We start from the raw sequence: 17,613 nt of genomic DNA on the forward strand, positions 1-17,613 counted from the left end.
ATACACCGTGATCTGAGGATATGAATTGATCCAGGTGTTAGGTTTAGTGATGAATCGTTCAGCATTGGTCATGTACTGTATTAAGGTACATACATTTAATGCTTTTACTTTTATACCTTTCAAAAAATGTTGCCTACGACACTGATGCAGTGCCTTGGTTAACAGGAGCATCAATGCAGTTAAAGAAATCATGTCTACTTGTTAAGAGTTAAATGAAGTGTGCAACACTGATAATGTCACATTCACAACAGACCTTTGGAGACCACTGTGGTCCTTGGACTGTTACAAGTTTATTCAAGGTGTATGGTGTAATTAGAGTACCTTCCACAAAATAAGACTCTACTTCTGGTGTCACTTGGTTTGTTGTGAAAGATGGTTTGAGCAGCTTGTGAAAAAAAAGTAGTAGTAGTAGAAATGGAAACCATTTTCACATCAAATAGCGCTACGCGATGCATTAACATGATTTATTGTTGTGAAGCAAAATATCCTCCATCGATTGTGAAGTGAATGTTTGCTTGTCTTTGACGTTACTGTCTGCTTATGCAGTGAATTTACAGAATCTCACAGATAGATTTACATGTAAGTGATAGATGTTTAGATGAGTGATTGCATGTGTTTGCTTCTCCAAAGCAGATTTGTTTATCCAGAGTAACCAGATTTATATCGTATTTAACCGCAAATAAATATTTGTGCGCGTGACTGTACTCGAGCTGACACAATGTACCGTACTACCTTTTCAATGCAGTTGAATAAGAAGCGTATGAATAAGTGCCCTTTGTTGGAGTTTGTGTTGTTTTACAGAGTCTGTTAGTTACATAGAATCATATCAAGTATGAAACATGTAAGCACTAACACATTGTAACTGCTTTTACTGTACATGTGTAGTTTTTGGAAATGTGTATAAGTACTCAGTGTTAAATCTGAATCAAATAAATGTACTGCAAAAAATAAGTGGAGCCAGTTTCTTTCACCACTTCTTATTTATAGAACACATACGGCACAGTCTTCTTCCACTATTGTACTGTGACAAATGTATTTCAATGTTAACAGAAATAACGGTGGTACTGTTGGAGGTTTTATGGATTAGACATACACAATGACATTTTTTCACAAAACACGTTCTAGTAAGGGCCGGTTACATGGTACAAATCAAATCAGATGACTTCATGCATCTAAATGTCTATAATGTAACAGTTACACATTATAAATGTATTTAGGTTGACAATTTAAATAACAGAAACCGTTCTGCAAAGGACTGGTACTACAAAAGTGTCTAAAAATAATTAAGTATGCTTTCACTGTGTTTGAGAGAAAGTTGTTAATGGCAAAACATAACAAATTACAGAAAGTCTAAAGGACTTCGAAGCTTGATCCAAAGGCAACTGGGCTGGTCAAGATCTTTAACAAGTCCAGTTTCCTTTGGATCAAGCTTTCAAATGACCATGACCTGGATGACTGAGAACTTACTCAGACATCTTAAAGGACACGTGGGTGTGTTTCATTCTGAGAATAAAAAGTGTTTAATTTTCCTTCAAAGTCAAAAAAGTGTCATTTTACTGTACAGGTGAAGCAACAACATGATAGAGTGACAATAAAAAAAAATGTACAACTTCCAAGTAAACATTTCATCTGTTATTTTAGAGCGGTTATCCTCGTGACATATGGTGTCCTTGGTTTGTTTGAAGCAACTGTTTCGACCTCTACCCTGGGATTTAATCCTACTGAAGCACAACTTTAAACACTTACATGGAGTTTAGCAAGCACAAACCCTAAAAATGTACAACAACCTGTAAGAAGATATACTGGAATAGTTGATTTAATCAGTAAAGTTATACTACATGAACCTTATGAAAGTAAAACAGCCACCATATTTTCAGAAATCAGTTGTAGAGCTGGAGTTTCCCCCCCTGAACTAATCATGTGCAGGGGCCTGAGATCAAACCCTGACTGAGTCTGTGATTTATTCATCACACTGCACATCTGTATCACCATGATGTGACGGGTTGTAGAAAAAGAAAGACCTCAAATGAGAGGTAGCATAACTAACTCTCTCTAATCAAGATATCCAGAATTGTACTTTGCCCCACCCTTGATAAGACCGGTTTGTCCACATAATGGAATGAGTTTTGTTTCTCCGCTTGTGTTGTTTATCGGTCGACTCTGCCCTCAAACACACTGAAAACAAAGCCCCACACTTTACAAGTAAGCATTGTTGGAGTATATTTTCGTCATACAAATAAAAACAAAAACATGGAAATGCTTCCTGTTGATAATAAAAAAAAAAATGTTCCACTTTACATATCATTTGGTAATAACTTTTCCTGAATACCATGTCAAAGGGACATCTGAGCTTCACAGACCAGCGGAGGGAATGTTCTCGACTTGAGAGGAGGTCTGTGATTTTGTGAGGAGTGGATCGACTGGACTAAAAAGGTGCAAGGATGCTGCGGTATCCTACGAAGACATGTTGGTTTTCTTGACCTTTTGTATTTCCTAGAAGAAGAAAAAATGTATGACTACACAGGTAATGTTTGAAAAACAGACAAATCTACAACAATTTATAAAAAAAAATGTGGAACAAGACCATGCAACTCTTGCTGAAGAGATAGCAGTGTGCACAGGTTCAATACTGTCTCTGGCTTGAATGCCTCCACCGTGCAAGAAGAGCAAGTTTGGCGAGATGGCTTTTTAATGTTGGACTTGTAACTCCTAATACTCAAGCTAAAAGCTGACTTCAAATATCTTGGAAGAAAGGCTGGGTTACTAACATAGCTATCAAGCTGATTAGCCTGGCATGCTAACACTTAAAATGATTTAATTCATCTTTGAGTTTAGTATTTGGTTTTAGCTTTAAACTGGCTCGTTTAAATTTCCCATAAATCAAAAGCCTGTGAAGCCTTCTGTGCAAATGTTATAAAGCCTGTTTGTTGATGCTCAACTTGTAGCATTTGTTTTGTTTTGATCATTTCAAGTTAAGGTGTGAGTGCTGCACCAGTAACTCACCTCAAGAAGAAATGCCTTTAACTGCCCATGAGCTTCCTCCAAATCATCATTGACAATTACTGTATCAAATAATCCTTGCTCTTTACCTAGAAGGAGAGAGAAGATAGAATTATGTTTAGATTTATGTTTTTAAAAAGCTCGTTTTTATTACATTTTATGCAGACAAAGAATAGATACTTACTAATCTCCATATCCACTTTGGCTGCATGTAAACGCTTCTGGAGGCTCTCCTCTGACTCTGTTTTTCTGTCTCTTAAACGGTGTTCCTGAAACGACACAAATCGACAAAGTGCTCATTTAACAGAGGGCGTTCAGAAATGTATACACATATATATTTTTTAAGATTTATTTGTGGGGATTTTTGCCTTATTTGATAGGACAGTGGATAGAGTGGGGAATGACATGTGATAAAGGAGCGACAGGTAAGACTTGAACCTGGGCTGCCTACTTGGATATTTAAAGCAACAATTAAAACCTGTATTACCAGGTGCCTGTGGATCAAAGAAAAGTTGAGGTGACACCCAGGAACTCCTCTCTGGCAGTGACACAGGAGTGCAGTGCGGTTTGGTGATGTAATGCAGTGTATATCTGGCTGTGCTTACCAGGACCTCCCTGGATGGCGGCTGGATAGAGATGTAGATGGGATTGAGGTCGGTCCTTTTAATGCTCCTCACACCCTGCATGTCAATGTCAAGTATACAGATGAGGTTCTTGGCCTGGACGTCTTGCACAGCCGCTTTACTCGTCCCGTACATGTTCCCTGAAAACTCTGTGTGCTCAATGAAGTCTCCGTTTTCTATCCCCGTCTGCATCGCCTCTCGTGTGACAAAATGATAATCTGAAAAACATCAGCATAAGGATTAAGAAAGCTGTGGTGCCACGGACAAATATAATTTGATTAAGGGTTACAGTGGTTGAAAAAGAGGAGAATGTTGTACCTTTGCCATTCACTTCTTCGTGACGAGACTTTCTTGTTGTGTCTGAGGAGTAAAAAAAAAAAAAAAAAAGACCTACGGCTACACATCGGTGGGAAACTCTGTCAATATTCAGATAGGTCAAAAGAAATAGTAGCTAAATATTTCAGTTTGACACCACAAACCCTTTTAGTCTTAAATAGGGACGTCTCTGCTTAGAAGAATAACACATATCCTAACCTGACGTGTAGTTACTACATCTGAAACTTAAACTTTCTCACTGTAGGCAAATTAAGCCCCAACAAGTAACAGGTTTATGACATATGCAGTCTGTCGTACTGATCGACAATCTCTACTTATGATTTTGAATTCAATTTCAAGAGTTTTTTTTTTTTTTTTACATACTCTTACCAAAGCATACACCGTGATCTGAGGATATGAATTGATCCAGGTGTTAGATTTAGTGATGAATCGTTCAGCATTGGTCATGTACTGTATTAAGGTACATACATTTAATGCTTTTACTTTTATACCTTTCAAAAAATGTTGCCTACGACACTGATGCAGTGCCTTGGTTAACAGGAGCATCAATGCAGTTAAAGAAATCATGTCTACTTGTTAAGAGTTAAATGAAGTGTGCAACACTGATAATGTCACATTCACAACAGACCTTTGGAGACCACTGTGGTCCTTGGACTGTTACAAGTTTATTCAAGGTGTATGGTGTAATTAGAGTACCTTCCACAAAATAAGACTCTACTTCTGGTGTCACTTGGTTTGTTGTGAAAGATGGTTTGAGCAGCTTGTGAAAAAAAAGTAGTAGTAGTAGAAATAGAAACCATTTTCACATCAAATAACGCTACGCGATGCATTAACATGATTTATTGTTGTGAAGCAAAATATCCTCCATCGATTGTGAAGTGAATGTTTGCTTGTCTTTGACGTTACTGTCTGCTTATGCAGTGAATTTACAGAATCTCACAGATAGATTTACATGTAAGTGATAGATGTTTAGATGAGTGATTGCATGTGTTTGCTTCTCCAAAGCAGATTTGTTTATCCAGAGTAACCAGATTTATATCGTATTTAACCGCAAATAAATATTTGTGCGTGTGACTGTACTCGAGCTGACACAATGTACCGTACTACCTTTTCAATGCAGTTGAATAAGAAGCGTATGAATAAGTGCCCTTTGTTGGAGTTTGTGTTGTTTTACAGAGTCTGTTAGTTACAAGAATCATATCAAGTATGAAACATGTAAGCACTAACACATTGTAACTGCTTTTACTGTACATGTGTAGTTTTTGGAAATGTGTATAAGTACTCAGTGTTAAATCTGAATCAAATAAATGTACTGCAAAAAATAAGTGGAGCCAGTTTCTTTCACCACTTCTTATTTATAGAACACATACGGCACAGTCTTCTTCCACTATTGTACTGTGACAAATGTATTTCAATGTTAACAGAAATAACGGTGGTACTGTTGGAGGTTTTATGGATTAGACATACACAATGACATTTTTTCACAAAACACGTTCTAGTAAGGGCCGGTTACATGGTACAAATCAAATCAGATGACTTCATGCATCTAAATGTCTATAATGTAACAGTTACACATTATAAATGTATTTAGGTTGACAATTTAAATAACAGAAACCGTTCTGCAAAGGACTGGTACTACAAAAGTGTCTAAAAATAATTAAGTATGCTTTCACTGTGTTTGAGAGAAAGTTGTTAATGGCAAAACATAACAAATTACAGAAAGTCTAAAGGACTTCGAAGCTTGATCCAAAGGCAACTGGGCTGGTCAAGATCTTTAACAAGTCCAGTTTCCTTTGGATCAAGCTTTCAAATGACCATGACCTGGATGACTGAGAACTTACTCAGACATCTTAAAGGACACGTGGGTGTGTTTCATTCTGAGAATAAAAAGTGTTTAATTTTCCTTCAAAGTCAAAAAAGTGTCATTTTACTGTACAGGTGAAGCAACAACATGATAGAGTGACAATAAAAAAAAATGTACAACTTCCAAGTAAACATTTCATCTGTTATTTTAGAGCGGTTATCCTCATGACATATGGTGTCCTTGGTTTGTTTGAAGCAACTGTTTCGACCTCTACCCTGGGATTTAATCCTACTGAAGCACAACTTTAAACACTTACATGGAGTTTAGCAAGCACAAACCCTAAAAATGTACAACAACCTGTAAGAAGATATACTGGAATAGTTGATTTAATCAGTAAAGTTATACTACATGAACCTTATGAAAGTAAAACAGCCACCATATTTTCAGAAATCAGTTGTAGAGCTGGAGTTTCCCCCCCTGAACTAATCATGTGCAGGGGCCTGAGATCAAACCCTGACTGAGTCTGTGATTTATTCATCACACTGCACATCTGTATCACCATGATGTGACGGGTTGTAGAAAAAGAAAGACCTCAAATGAGAGGTAGCATAACTAACTCTCTCTAATCAAGATATCCAGAATTGTACTTTGCCCCACCCTTGATAAGACCGGTTTGTCCACATAATGGAATGAGTTTTGTTTCTCCGCTTGTGTTGTTTATCGGTCGACTCTGCCCTCAAACACACTGAAAACAAAGCCCCACACTTTACAAGTAAGCATTGTTGGAGTATATTTTCGTCATACAAATAAAAACAAAAACATGGAAATGCTTCCTGTTGATAATAAAAAAAAAATGTTCCACTTTACATATCATTTGGTAATAACTTTTCCTGAATACCATGTCAAAGGGACATCTGAGCTTCACAGACCAGCGGAGGGAATGTTCTCGACTTGAGAGGAGGTCTGTGATTTTGTGAGGAGTGGATCGACTGGACTAAAAAGGTGCAAGGATGCTGCGGTATCCTACGAAGACATGTTGGTTTTCTTGACCTTTTGTATTTCCTAGAAGAAGAAAAAATGTATGACTACACAGGTAATGTTTGAAAAACAGACAAATCTACAACAATTTATAAAAAAAAATGTGGAACAAGACCATGCAACTCTTGCTGAAGAGATAGCAGTGTGCACAGGTTCAATACTGTCTCTGGCTTGAATGCCTCCACCGTGCAAGAAGAGCAAGTTTGGCGAGATGGCTTTTTAATGTTGGACTTGTAACTCCTAATACTCAAGCTAAAAGCTGACTTCAAATATCTTAGAAGAAAGGCTGGGTTACTAACATAGCTATCAAGCTGATTAGCCTGGCATGCTAACACTTAAAATGATTTAATTCATCTTTGAGTTTAGTATTTGGTTTTAGCTTTAAACTGGCTCGTTTAAATTTCCCATAAATCAAAAGCCTGTGAAGCCTTCTGTGCAAATGTTATAAAGCCTGTTTGTTGATGCTCAACTCGTAGCATTTGTTTTGTTTTGATCATTTCAAGTTAAGGTGTGAGTGCTGCACCAGTAACTCACCTCAAGAAGAACTGCCTTTAACTGCCCATGAGCTTCCTCCAAATTATCATTGACAATTACTGTATCAAATAATCCTTGCTCTTTACCTAGAAGGAGAGAGAAGATAGAATTATGTTTAGATTTATGTTTTTAAAAAGCTCGTTTTTATTACATTTTATGCAGACAAAGAATAGATACTTACTAATCTCCATATCCACTCTGGCTGCACGTAAACGCTTCTGGAGGCTCTCCTCTGACTCCGTTTTTCTGCCTCTTAAACGGTGTTCCTGAAACGACACAAATCGACAAAGTGCTCATTTAACAGAGGGCGTTCAGAAATGTATACACATATATATTTTTTAAGATTTATTTGTGGGGATTTTTGCCTTATTTGATAGGACAGTGGATAGAGTGGGGAATGACATGTGATAAAGGAGCGACAGGTAAGACTTGAACCTGGGCTGCCTACTTGGATATTTAAAGCAACAATTAAAACCTGTATTACCAGGTGCCTGTGGATCAAAGAAAAGTTGAGGTGACACCCAGGAACTCCTCTCTGGCAGTGACACAGGAGTGCAGTGCGGTTTGGTGATGTAATGCAGTGTATATCTGGCTGTGCTTACCAGGACCTCCATGGATGGCGGCTGGATAGAGATGTAGATGGGATTGAGGTCGGCCCTTTTAATGCTCCTCACACCCTGCATGTCAATGTCAAGTATACAGATGAGGTTCTTGGCCTGGACGTCTTGCACAGCCGCTTTACTCGTCCCGTACATGTTCCCTGAAAACTCTGCGTGCTCAATGAAGTCTCCGTTTTCTATCCCCGTCTGCATCGCCTCTCGTGTGACAAAATGATAATCTGAAAAACATCAGCATAAGGATTAAGAAAGCTGTGGTGCCACGGACAAATATAATTTGATTAAGGGTTACAGTGGTTGAAAAAGAGGAGAATGTTGTACCTTTGCCATTCACTTCTCCAGGACGAGGATTTCTTGTTGTGTCTGAGGAGTAAAAAAAAAAAAGACATCTGTGTCATAAATGTCAGAAACAAATGGCTCGAAGAGAAGCAATTATGTCTCTATGGTTGGTGTTTTTCCTGTTTCATATCATTGTGATGTAGTTAAAGGTTTTCATGAAGATTTCAAATTGTTTTTTTAGTTTTTTTTAGTTTTAAGGTATTTTACTTTTTACTTCTGGACATTTTACAGTTTGACTGCTTACCAAAGAGAATAATAAAACAATAGGACACCAGTAGTTGCAGCTCTATATGAAATGTAAAATGTATACAGCTACATCTTCTTTATGATCCTCAGATTGAAAAAGGATGAATGTGAAATGCTCTGACATGGTGCGGCACACTTACGGGAGACGCTGAAGCCAAACACACTGTCGTATTCTTTCATGAGCTTCTTCAGCAGCGTGCTCTTCCCCGCCCCGGACGGCCCGCTCAGCACCACAGGCCTGGGTCCAGCCATAGCTGAAGGGGAGGAGGAGCAGAGAGGAAAGGAAAAGAAGGTGGGTGAGGTCGTATGGAGGGGTGACACATATTATCCACCAGAGTCTTCCGGCATGAGTCAGCTTTAAAAAGAAACCAGTTTTCACAGCCGGCTATAACATGTTTACACAACTCACGCTCTGGTGTGATGAGCACCATAAAATGATAAGCCAGCGTTTCTCTAATCATGACGAGTGGATAACATCTCCGAGGAGAGGCAATCAACAGAGCTGCAAGCTGTGAGGTTACCATAGTGACACCCGAGGAAAAATGACCCACTAATTGGAGAGCCCTTACTCTGCTTGTGGTGAAAGGGACAGGCGCAAATAAATACAACAGACTGAGAGGAAATGCTGCTTTTAAATCTCTCATTTTACGTTTAAAAACAACTTTAAAAACCTGTTGACTTTACTATGCAGCCGTCAAACACTCACAAGCTTATAAACACAGTACTTTTAGAATGAATCTTTGTACAACTGCTCCATCAACATCTCAACTTCCTCTGTACCGTGATAGATTCCAAACAGTCTTTCTCTTTTCATTTCCAACTATTTCTAAGAAATACGTGGAATTGTTAAACAAATAATGCCTGTAGAGTTTCTCCTTACCGTTTCCTCAGTGCACACAGAGCTCCAGCAGACAAGGAAATTCAAGTGAGGGTGTGTGAGAATAGGTTGTTTGCTTAATGCAGGAGGGAGGGGGGGGAAAAAAGAGGGCAGGGCCGAGTTTTCACATAATAGATTCTGCTCTCTACGATTGATGTGTACATGTTTGCAAAATGATAGGATATCACAATAACAACCTTTTTTAGTGTAAACTGAGGAAACCCTCCATTAAGCCAGTAGTTACAAACTGGGTGATGTTCTCTATAGTTGAAACAAAATGCTGGATAACGGGAAAGTGTTACTGAAAACTACAGAATGTGAAGTTTTGCTATTGAGCGATTATATAAAAAAAAAACTGTAACTTTAACCATAATAATTATTGGACAAATTCTTGTTACTAACATCAATGTCAGGTATCAGACAGGATAGAAAGTAGTCCAGAAACATACATGACATTATGAGATGTATCAAATTAAAAAAATTAAGTATTTAAAAGATCATCTTTTTTGAAAGTGACTGTTTTTAACCACGAATCAAATCACAGCGTTATGAGCCTTCTTGACTCTGGGCAGACAATATGCAGCAGGGTTCTCTTTGCAGGTGCAGATGACAAGAGTCATTCTCTGTTGCCTCTTGAATGCTTCACACAAACGTCAACATGGCAAATTAAAGGAGCTGGAGATCTTTTTCACGAGCCAGGGGGAGAAGAATAACAAGTTGTTTTTTTAAGAGCTCTGCAGCTGCCAGTTGGACTTTATGCTATTTTGTGTAATCACCTTGAGCAATAAGTTAAGATTCATTACAATTTTTACTTTATAAAAACAACAAAAGTTACCAATTTAAAACATAAAACCTTTACATTGATTCAATTATAATGAAACCCCAATCAATTCCACAGCAGAAGTCAATAAATAAGCAAGTGATCTTGGTCTGAGTTGAATCAGAAATCACTTGTTGTACACAGATGTGATTGTTCAACAGGAGCTAATATGATGTTCCATGCTAAGCCTCGGATTCTTGCAGCTCTAACAATTTAATTTTGAAATACCCTATTAATCCCTGGTGGAAATTCAGGTTTACACTGTTGTTCTAGGGGCATGCTTCTCACACACACAGGCCTGCATTACACACATGCACAAACAGGACCGGTGGACATGCATTAGTGGAGAGATGTCAGAGTGGGGCTGCGACACAGGGAGCGCACCAGAGCGGTTGAGGGTTCGGTGCCTTGCTCGGCAGTACTTGAGAGCTACCAGAACAACTTCCGTATTTCTGGTCCGCACTGGGACTTGAACCGGTAACCCTCAGGTTCCCAAGACTGAGCTACTGCCACACCCAATCCAATCCAATACCAACAGTAAAATCATCCTTTCGTCCTTTTGTAGAGCCGCGTGACAGGAAATGAAAGACGTATAGGTTTACACTAAACTAATTGGAAGCTGCACTGTCCTTGACTTCATCCATGCGCACTAGACACCATGTGATTGATATTTCCTGTAGCTAAATTCAAATCATGTGAAATCTATCAGGTCTGAAGAATCCAATCCAGTCTGCTTTTCAGTTTTAGGACAAAAACTTTATGTTGATTATAATATATGAATCCATCAACATAATCTAGCTGTCTTTTAATAAAAATATGATGGACATTTTATGGTTTCTCAAATGTGGTCATTTTATGCCTGTCTTTGTCTTATATGTCTGTATATGTTGGGTTTTTACCTGTTGGTTGGATTGAAGCAGCAATCTGAACATGTCACTTTGCGCTCTTTTGTTACACAAATTAAAAATATGTAATCATAATCAGTAACCAAATAACGTCTCTTTTAACAACCCTAGAAAGTGCTGCATTTAATCACATCTTAAGAGCAGTGTAGCAGCTAGTTGTAGTTAGATAGACAGATAGATAGATAGATACTTTACTGATCCCGAGGGAAATTCAAAGCATCCAGTAGCAGGTTACAAAGACGTACATGACATGAAACATTTGTTACAAATTAAACCACAAAGCCGACGCCCCCTTCCCATACATATATATTAACCTGAAAAAAGATTTAAAGAATACCCCTAGATGAAACAAACTTAAACTGTGCAGTTAAAAACAGATTTATACAAAACAAATGTACATAACCAGTGCAGGGTTGTGAAATTTAAAGCAAGAACCTATAAACAGTTGAGGGATAAATCTGTAATTAGACCTGAGTTTAATCCAAAGTACAGGTGACTTCTGCAATGTGGGCACTTCTTCAACCACTTCTAATCACTGACTCATCTTACCTTGTGATCTCCTTATTTCAACTTCTTAGACATTGAGCCACTCCAGATAAATCATACAGAAAATGCAGAGTTGCACTTCTCATGTTTTATTATTATAGTCAAGTGTTTACTATCTTATGCCAGAATGATCTTACAGATAAAAACAAATCCACTGTTAGACTAAAGTGCACCTTGTGTTAGGGAGTTTTTATTTCTTTACAATCTTAGACTATGTTTTATGTTGCACATACTAAATAAGTCTGCCCAATGCGAGATTAAACAGCTATAGCAGACACAATTTATGACCTTTTACACTTAGGGATGTGACTGGCAGTGAAGCTACAGTGATACAGCAGATCATTTATACACAATAGAAAAACAAATACCTCCTCCATACCTGACAATACCCTGGAAAAATATCTCATGTACATCGGGAGCTAAGTTTAGTCCGAGATTTTGGGTCCGTCTCCGGAGATTTTTCTCCCTCCTCTGTTCTATTTCTTTGCAGTTAGAGCCATTATGGAGCTGCGCTTCCTACGTCATCACTGCGGGCCAAAACATCAACACGTCACGTTGGCGAGTAGCGAGAATGCGCGCAACACCACAGCGAAACGTTTAGCATCATTAGCCAAAGAGAATAGAAGAACAACAACTCAAAGTTTGTACAACTCAAAGATTTTTACTAAAAATATTCATCTTACGCTTTGTAGATGTATCTAAATACAAATAAAAAAAACCCCAGCTGAATTGGTTACCTGGTTGAGTTTCCGTCGTCATACTAAACACAACGTAACACTTTGTTCCCACACAGGGAGGTTGAACTACCCGGATGAAGTGAATCCTGAAGGCCTGACCATTCGCGCAGCTACGTGTGGCTAAAAGTCGAGGAGTGACGCTAACTGCACTAACTGTTTTTTCCAAAGTAGCCCAGAAACCATGTTTGGTTCCTCAAGATCTGGAGGCATCCGAGGGGGGCAGGACCAGTTCAACTGGGACGACGTGAAAGTCGACAAACACAGAGAAAATTACCTCGGTAAGTCTAAAAAGAAGAAGCTTGTAGCCAAAGTCCTCTCTCACCACCGAGATGTGCCGCGATTAGCTCTCTGCTAACTCGCAGGTCTTGCAACAATCACATCACAGTTGTACAACACGCACACTGTTGCATCGGTTATTACAATTACTGCTTTCTTTTTTCATACCTGCTGTACAGTCCCTCATTACACGGTGTCCAGTCGGTCGGCTTTAGTCCACTTTTCCAGTGTTCAAGCTGCAGGTCTCAGTTTGTTTTTTTTAATGCTGCCTCACACGTAGCCTCACAGCTCTCTGAACCCCTCACGGCTGTCAGCATGCCAAACGAGACTTCCGTAGCTACCCAACCACAGCTGTGATATGAAAAAGATAAAACACACACACACCTGTGGGGCGGATTTTATTGTTCTAATGAGCTCCAGTTAACAAATTACATTAATCACATTTTAAGGCATGTGGTCCTGTTCACTAAGCAGCAGTTTTATTTGAGTTTTGTGAGATCAGCATCAGCATCAGACCCCCAAGTGTGTCGTTTCAGTTTCACTTTTATTCATGTGTTGCGTCAGAGGAGGTACAATTTGAATAGTTTGAACAGTGTACATAAAAGATTACCTACAGATGTAAAAATGTCTTGATTTTAGTCAAGCACACATCAACCATGTCTTTGTATTTTGGGCACTAGTTTTTCAGTGTATTTTATTGACTTTTTTATGTTTTGCTGCCAAAACTGTAAATCACTGAACCCAGATAATATATTATGTAAAAGTCATTGTTTTCTACAATTGTACAATTCACTGAGCAGACGCTTTTATCCAAAGCGACGTACATCAGAGAGTAAGTACAACACAAGCAAGGATCTAGAAAAAAAAAAGGAGACAATGTCAGTAAGAGCAAACAATCAGCTTTGAGTCCGATTGGACACACAGGTGCTGACAGGAAGTGACCAGAGGCAAAGCACAACATTGAGGGCAGTTCTTGAGACCTCTAATCAGTATAGAAACCATCTTCAAGTCATCGTTATCAAACAAAAACAATCATCACAACCATCATCATCATAAAGATAAAGATAAACTTTATTGATCCCCCGTGGGGGAAATTTGTGCATTACAGCAGCTCCAGAAAACAGGGGACGGGAATATACTTATAAAAAATAAAAATAGAAGTTAAAAACAGATCAAACATATTTACATTATTTAAATTAAAAAAAATACAATAATGTAAAAAAATACAATAATATAAAATTACACAGTAACTTGTTCATAAAAATAAAAAAAACACAGTGTGTAGCATGAGGTCATCAATCATGTATCATCAATGATATCGAAACCATCATCATTAAGTTAGTAGGTATTCATGAAAGAGCTGGGTCTTTAGCTTTTTCTTAAATTTGTTGCAGCTCTTTTATCAAAGCGGCTGTCGGATAACATCCTTTGAGTAGCTCCATTGGCACTCATAAGAGTGACTAAGCGATGATACATTTTTGTTAAGGTCAATGTATAGATGTTACATCAAGGAAAATCTGCCCTCATTAAGCCATTTAATAATTCCCACTGGTGTTTTTTGGCATTTGAAAATGTGCACAATAATTCAGTGTCTGTATGGAAAGCTAAAGATTGTCTCATCATTACATTTAAGTTTAAAAAATGGACTTTCTTCAGCATATCTCTCTCAGCCACTCTTATACTATTCTCTTCATTTTTACAGGGAACTCTTTGATGGCACCAGTAGGACGGTGGCAAAAAGGCAAGGATCTGTCATGGTATTCAAAAGACAAAAAAGGCGGCGCTGCTTTGTCAAAAGCTGAAGAACTTGCTGCTGTGAAGGCTGCAGAGCATGAAGCACTGATGGCTGCTCTGTATGTATAACATCGTATAAAAAAAAGTTTTTTTTAACATAGCCAACAACTATAACTGACAAATATAATATCATTTTTTCTTCTCCATTCATGATCTAGAGGGCACAAGAATATAAAGAGGCAACCAACTGGTTTGACTAAGGAGGTGTGTCTCTTTGTTTGGTTGTCTTTTCCATTGGACGCTTGTAAACATTTAAATAACTCTTAAGTCGTGATTGAACAGGTTGAATAATTGGAATCCCTTGAAATGTGTCATCAGGACCTTGCAGATGTTTGCAGGAGAGAAGAAGCTGATGGTGAGGAAAGAGATGTGGACCGTGTCTCAGGCTTGGGAAGCTCCAGGTAATTGTTTTACTTGTTTGTAAGATTATCTCAAAATGATTAGTGTTGGTTTGTCCTAGAGCAGCGATCAACTAAGGATATAAACAACTTTAATATCAGTCTCTTCCCCTATTCATGTTCTATTTTTGTTGTTCCTCTTGAGAAGTAGGCGGAGGAAAGTGTTTTATCAAACTGCGCTGATTGTTGAGTGTTTGTTGATTGTTTCCATCAGTACAGGGTCAAAGAAAATGGTGCTCTCCCAAAAGGAAAAAGAAGCTGCTAAAATGGGCTTGCCTGTTTTCACTGTAAGTTTTCTTATTTTGCTTTGAAAAATAACAGATTTGTGGTTTAGATGTTTATTATTAAGATTCTATGAACTAAAAAAGGCCCAGGAAATTTCTTTTGCAAATAGCAAGTTTCTCCTTCTGGATCTATGGCCTGATGCGAAGATTGAACGCATGCTTCCTTTACAGCACCACAAAGCAGAGCACTGTCAGGAAACCTCCGCAACAAAAACATCTCAGAGTGAAGAAAAGGGGGAAGTAGAACAACGGTGAGTCAGCTTTTTAAAATTAAAGTTTCCACCAAGGAAAAAAAAAAACATATTCCAAACCTGTATGATGTTTCACAAAAAGCACACCCTGTATCAAGTTTCAGCTTTTTTAAAATTCCGTAATAATTATCCCACTCTCTAGACACGAGAGCAAAAAGAAAAAGAAAGAAAAAAAGAGCAAAAAGGAGAAGAAGAAGAAGGAAAAAAAGAAGAAAAGGCAAAGAAGAGACTCATCCTCCTCGGAGTCAGACGACAACAGAAAGAAGTTTGTTATTTTTCTAACAGGAACACTACAAAGTATGGCTTAAATAACATGTTATCATGTATGTGGAATAACCCCCTCCTAAGCAAAACTTTACAAATGATGGAAATGTATTGTCATGGTTTGTAAGGAGCCTCAGTTAAATGTAAAACAATACATTCTACACCATAACATCACAACATGAAAGACATCGGACACATCAGCATGCTTAGGCTCATACCTATCTACCTACATATGGCACATACCGATGACTGTCACAGCTGTCTTTGTTTGTTGACTGACTATAAAACTAAAAAGTTTGACTCCTCCTCAAGACCAAAATTCATATCATTGTTAGATTGCATCAATGGTTGATATTGCATTTCACTGGAACTTATGGTACATGTGTTTATTCTATTGTGCCTACAGATTGAAAAGCTTTTCTCTGTCGGCACTAGAGGGCACTGAGGCACTTTTTAGAGGCAAACTCCTACACTCAGCATCATGAAGCGTTATCTTTTTAGTCAAATATCTCATACATTTCTTGTAAATCTGTCAAATAAGACACTTGGAAGGGTATGCCACTTTGAAATGTAAGGCTTTTAAAAAAAAAAAAAAAAGAATCATGCTGGTGTTTGTCAGTTAAACTAGGTATATAATGGTAGAGTTCAAAATGTTTGATATAAATAGTTTGACAAAGAGAACAAATACTCAACAGTTATTTTCACTGTGAATTATTCTTCTTATTTTCTGTGAATGTTACTATAAAGTTTGTCTCGCAGCTTCTTCTCCCCTAGCCTCATAACATACCTGATCCACCACGACCCAGTCATGTATTGTTGGTTTCCTTTTCCTCTTCAGGCAGAGAAAGGACCACCATCATCATAATCCATCATACCATAGTCAGAGTGGAGCCAAACCCCATGACAGCCATTCAAGGGGGGGAGCAAAGGCCGACCGGCAGCCCGCCTACCCCCATCATCGGCAGCAACGGCATGACACAGACTCCTCGGACGGGGGGTCTCCTGTCCCCCGTAACCCTGTCAGCCACAAGACGGCCCCTGCTGGTGCCACACAAAGCCACAGGCGGCGCCACGACACAGACTCGGACGACTAATGTCCTTCCTACCCCCCCCCCCCACACCCCCACACAATTCAAAGACGCTTAATGCGGACAGAACGCTCTACAGCAGCCTGGCTAGCCCTGAGGACCTCATTTACCCTGAATGATCAAACACACTGGAGACAGGTCAACGCTTTAAGACACATGCTTTTACTTTTAACCAATACATATGTTTTCCCTTCAGGTTTTAATGTTGAGACTGTTGAGTAAAGTTGGCTTTGTCACAGTTATTTTTGTATCATTGATCTTCAGATTTACGGAGAAAATTATGAATAAAGTGTTGGAAAGCTCAGCCATCTGTTGCAAAGAAATCTTATATTTGAAAAGAAGTCAAGCAAGTGGGTTTTTAAAAAATGTTCTTTCCCCCGATACTCCCTGACGCCTTGGTCTTTTTTGCCTCTCTCCTCCATCCCACTGTGCTTCTTGCACTTCTCAGCAGCTCAGGTCCTTTTTTCTTTTCTCAATTGTGCCAGTGCTTCTTAATCCCTCACCGTTCTGGGTTAGCTCCCTGACTGGTGTGACACCATTGGAATGCTCTCCACTGGTCATAATAGACTGTAGTGTTTGCATTTGCCTTGAATTGGTCTGAAAGAGGGTATTCTGCCGGCGGGCACCTGGTGGGTGCTCTGAAAAAGAGCAAGGCATTCATAAAGCAGAGTGCAAAACACCAGGCTGGTCCTTTTATATGATCAAGTACCGTTAGACTGCCACACACAAACCAAGCTGATGGAGCAGCAGGAGAGAAGTCCATACAAAGCAGCCCTATGAGGGACCTAAGACTCAAACTCCCTTCTCTTCCACCGACACCATACTGTCTGCCATGT

General features: G+C 38.8%; 3 protein-coding genes across 4 annotated transcripts; 1 reads left to right on the plus strand and 2 right to left on the minus strand.

The window, feature by feature from the left end:
* Positions 1-961: 961 nt before the first annotated feature.
* Positions 962-5,159, minus strand: LOC109978222 (guanylate kinase-like). Its single transcript, XM_065954189.1, has 4 exons — positions 3,606-5,159; positions 3,185-3,269; positions 3,004-3,089; positions 962-2,493 (listed from the first exon to the last, which is right to left on the minus strand). The coding sequence occupies exons 1-4, from the start codon at positions 3,813-3,815 to the stop codon at positions 2,455-2,457; spliced, it is 420 nt and encodes a 139-aa protein (XP_065810261.1). The 5' UTR covers positions 3,816-5,159; the 3' UTR covers positions 962-2,454.
* Positions 5,160-5,294: 135 nt separating this feature from the next.
* On the minus strand, positions 5,295-12,204 carry LOC109995729 (guanylate kinase). The gene is made up of 7 exons (XM_020649553.3): positions 12,065-12,204; positions 8,678-8,791; positions 8,274-8,315; positions 7,938-8,173; positions 7,517-7,601; positions 7,336-7,421; positions 5,295-6,825 (listed from the first exon to the last, which is right to left on the minus strand). Exons 1-7 carry the CDS (start codon positions 12,096-12,098, stop codon positions 6,787-6,789), a joined length of 636 nt encoding a protein of 211 aa, XP_020505209.2. The 5' UTR covers positions 12,099-12,204; the 3' UTR covers positions 5,295-6,786.
* On the plus strand, positions 12,186-17,081 carry c4h1orf35 (chromosome 4 C1orf35 homolog). Of its 2 annotated transcripts, XM_065954183.1 has the most exons (9): positions 12,186-12,325; positions 12,479-12,700; positions 14,401-14,551; positions 14,651-14,696; positions 14,811-14,893; positions 15,105-15,177; positions 15,346-15,425; positions 15,568-15,690; positions 16,528-17,081. In XM_065954183.1, exons 2-9 carry the CDS (start codon positions 12,604-12,606, stop codon positions 16,781-16,783), a joined length of 909 nt encoding a protein of 302 aa, XP_065810255.1. In that variant the 5' UTR covers positions 12,186-12,325; positions 12,479-12,603; the 3' UTR covers positions 16,784-17,081. The 2 variants fall into 2 exon arrangements, with proteins under 2 accessions (XP_065810255.1, XP_020505208.1); XM_020649552.3 differs by having other exon boundaries at positions 12,229-12,700.
* Positions 17,082-17,613: the final 532 nt, after the last annotated feature.

This window comes from Labrus bergylta, chromosome 4 (genome assembly GCF_963930695.1).
Source record: "Labrus bergylta chromosome 4, fLabBer1.1, whole genome shotgun sequence".
NCBI classification, from domain to species: Eukaryota; Metazoa; Chordata; class Actinopteri; order Labriformes; family Labridae; genus Labrus; species Labrus bergylta.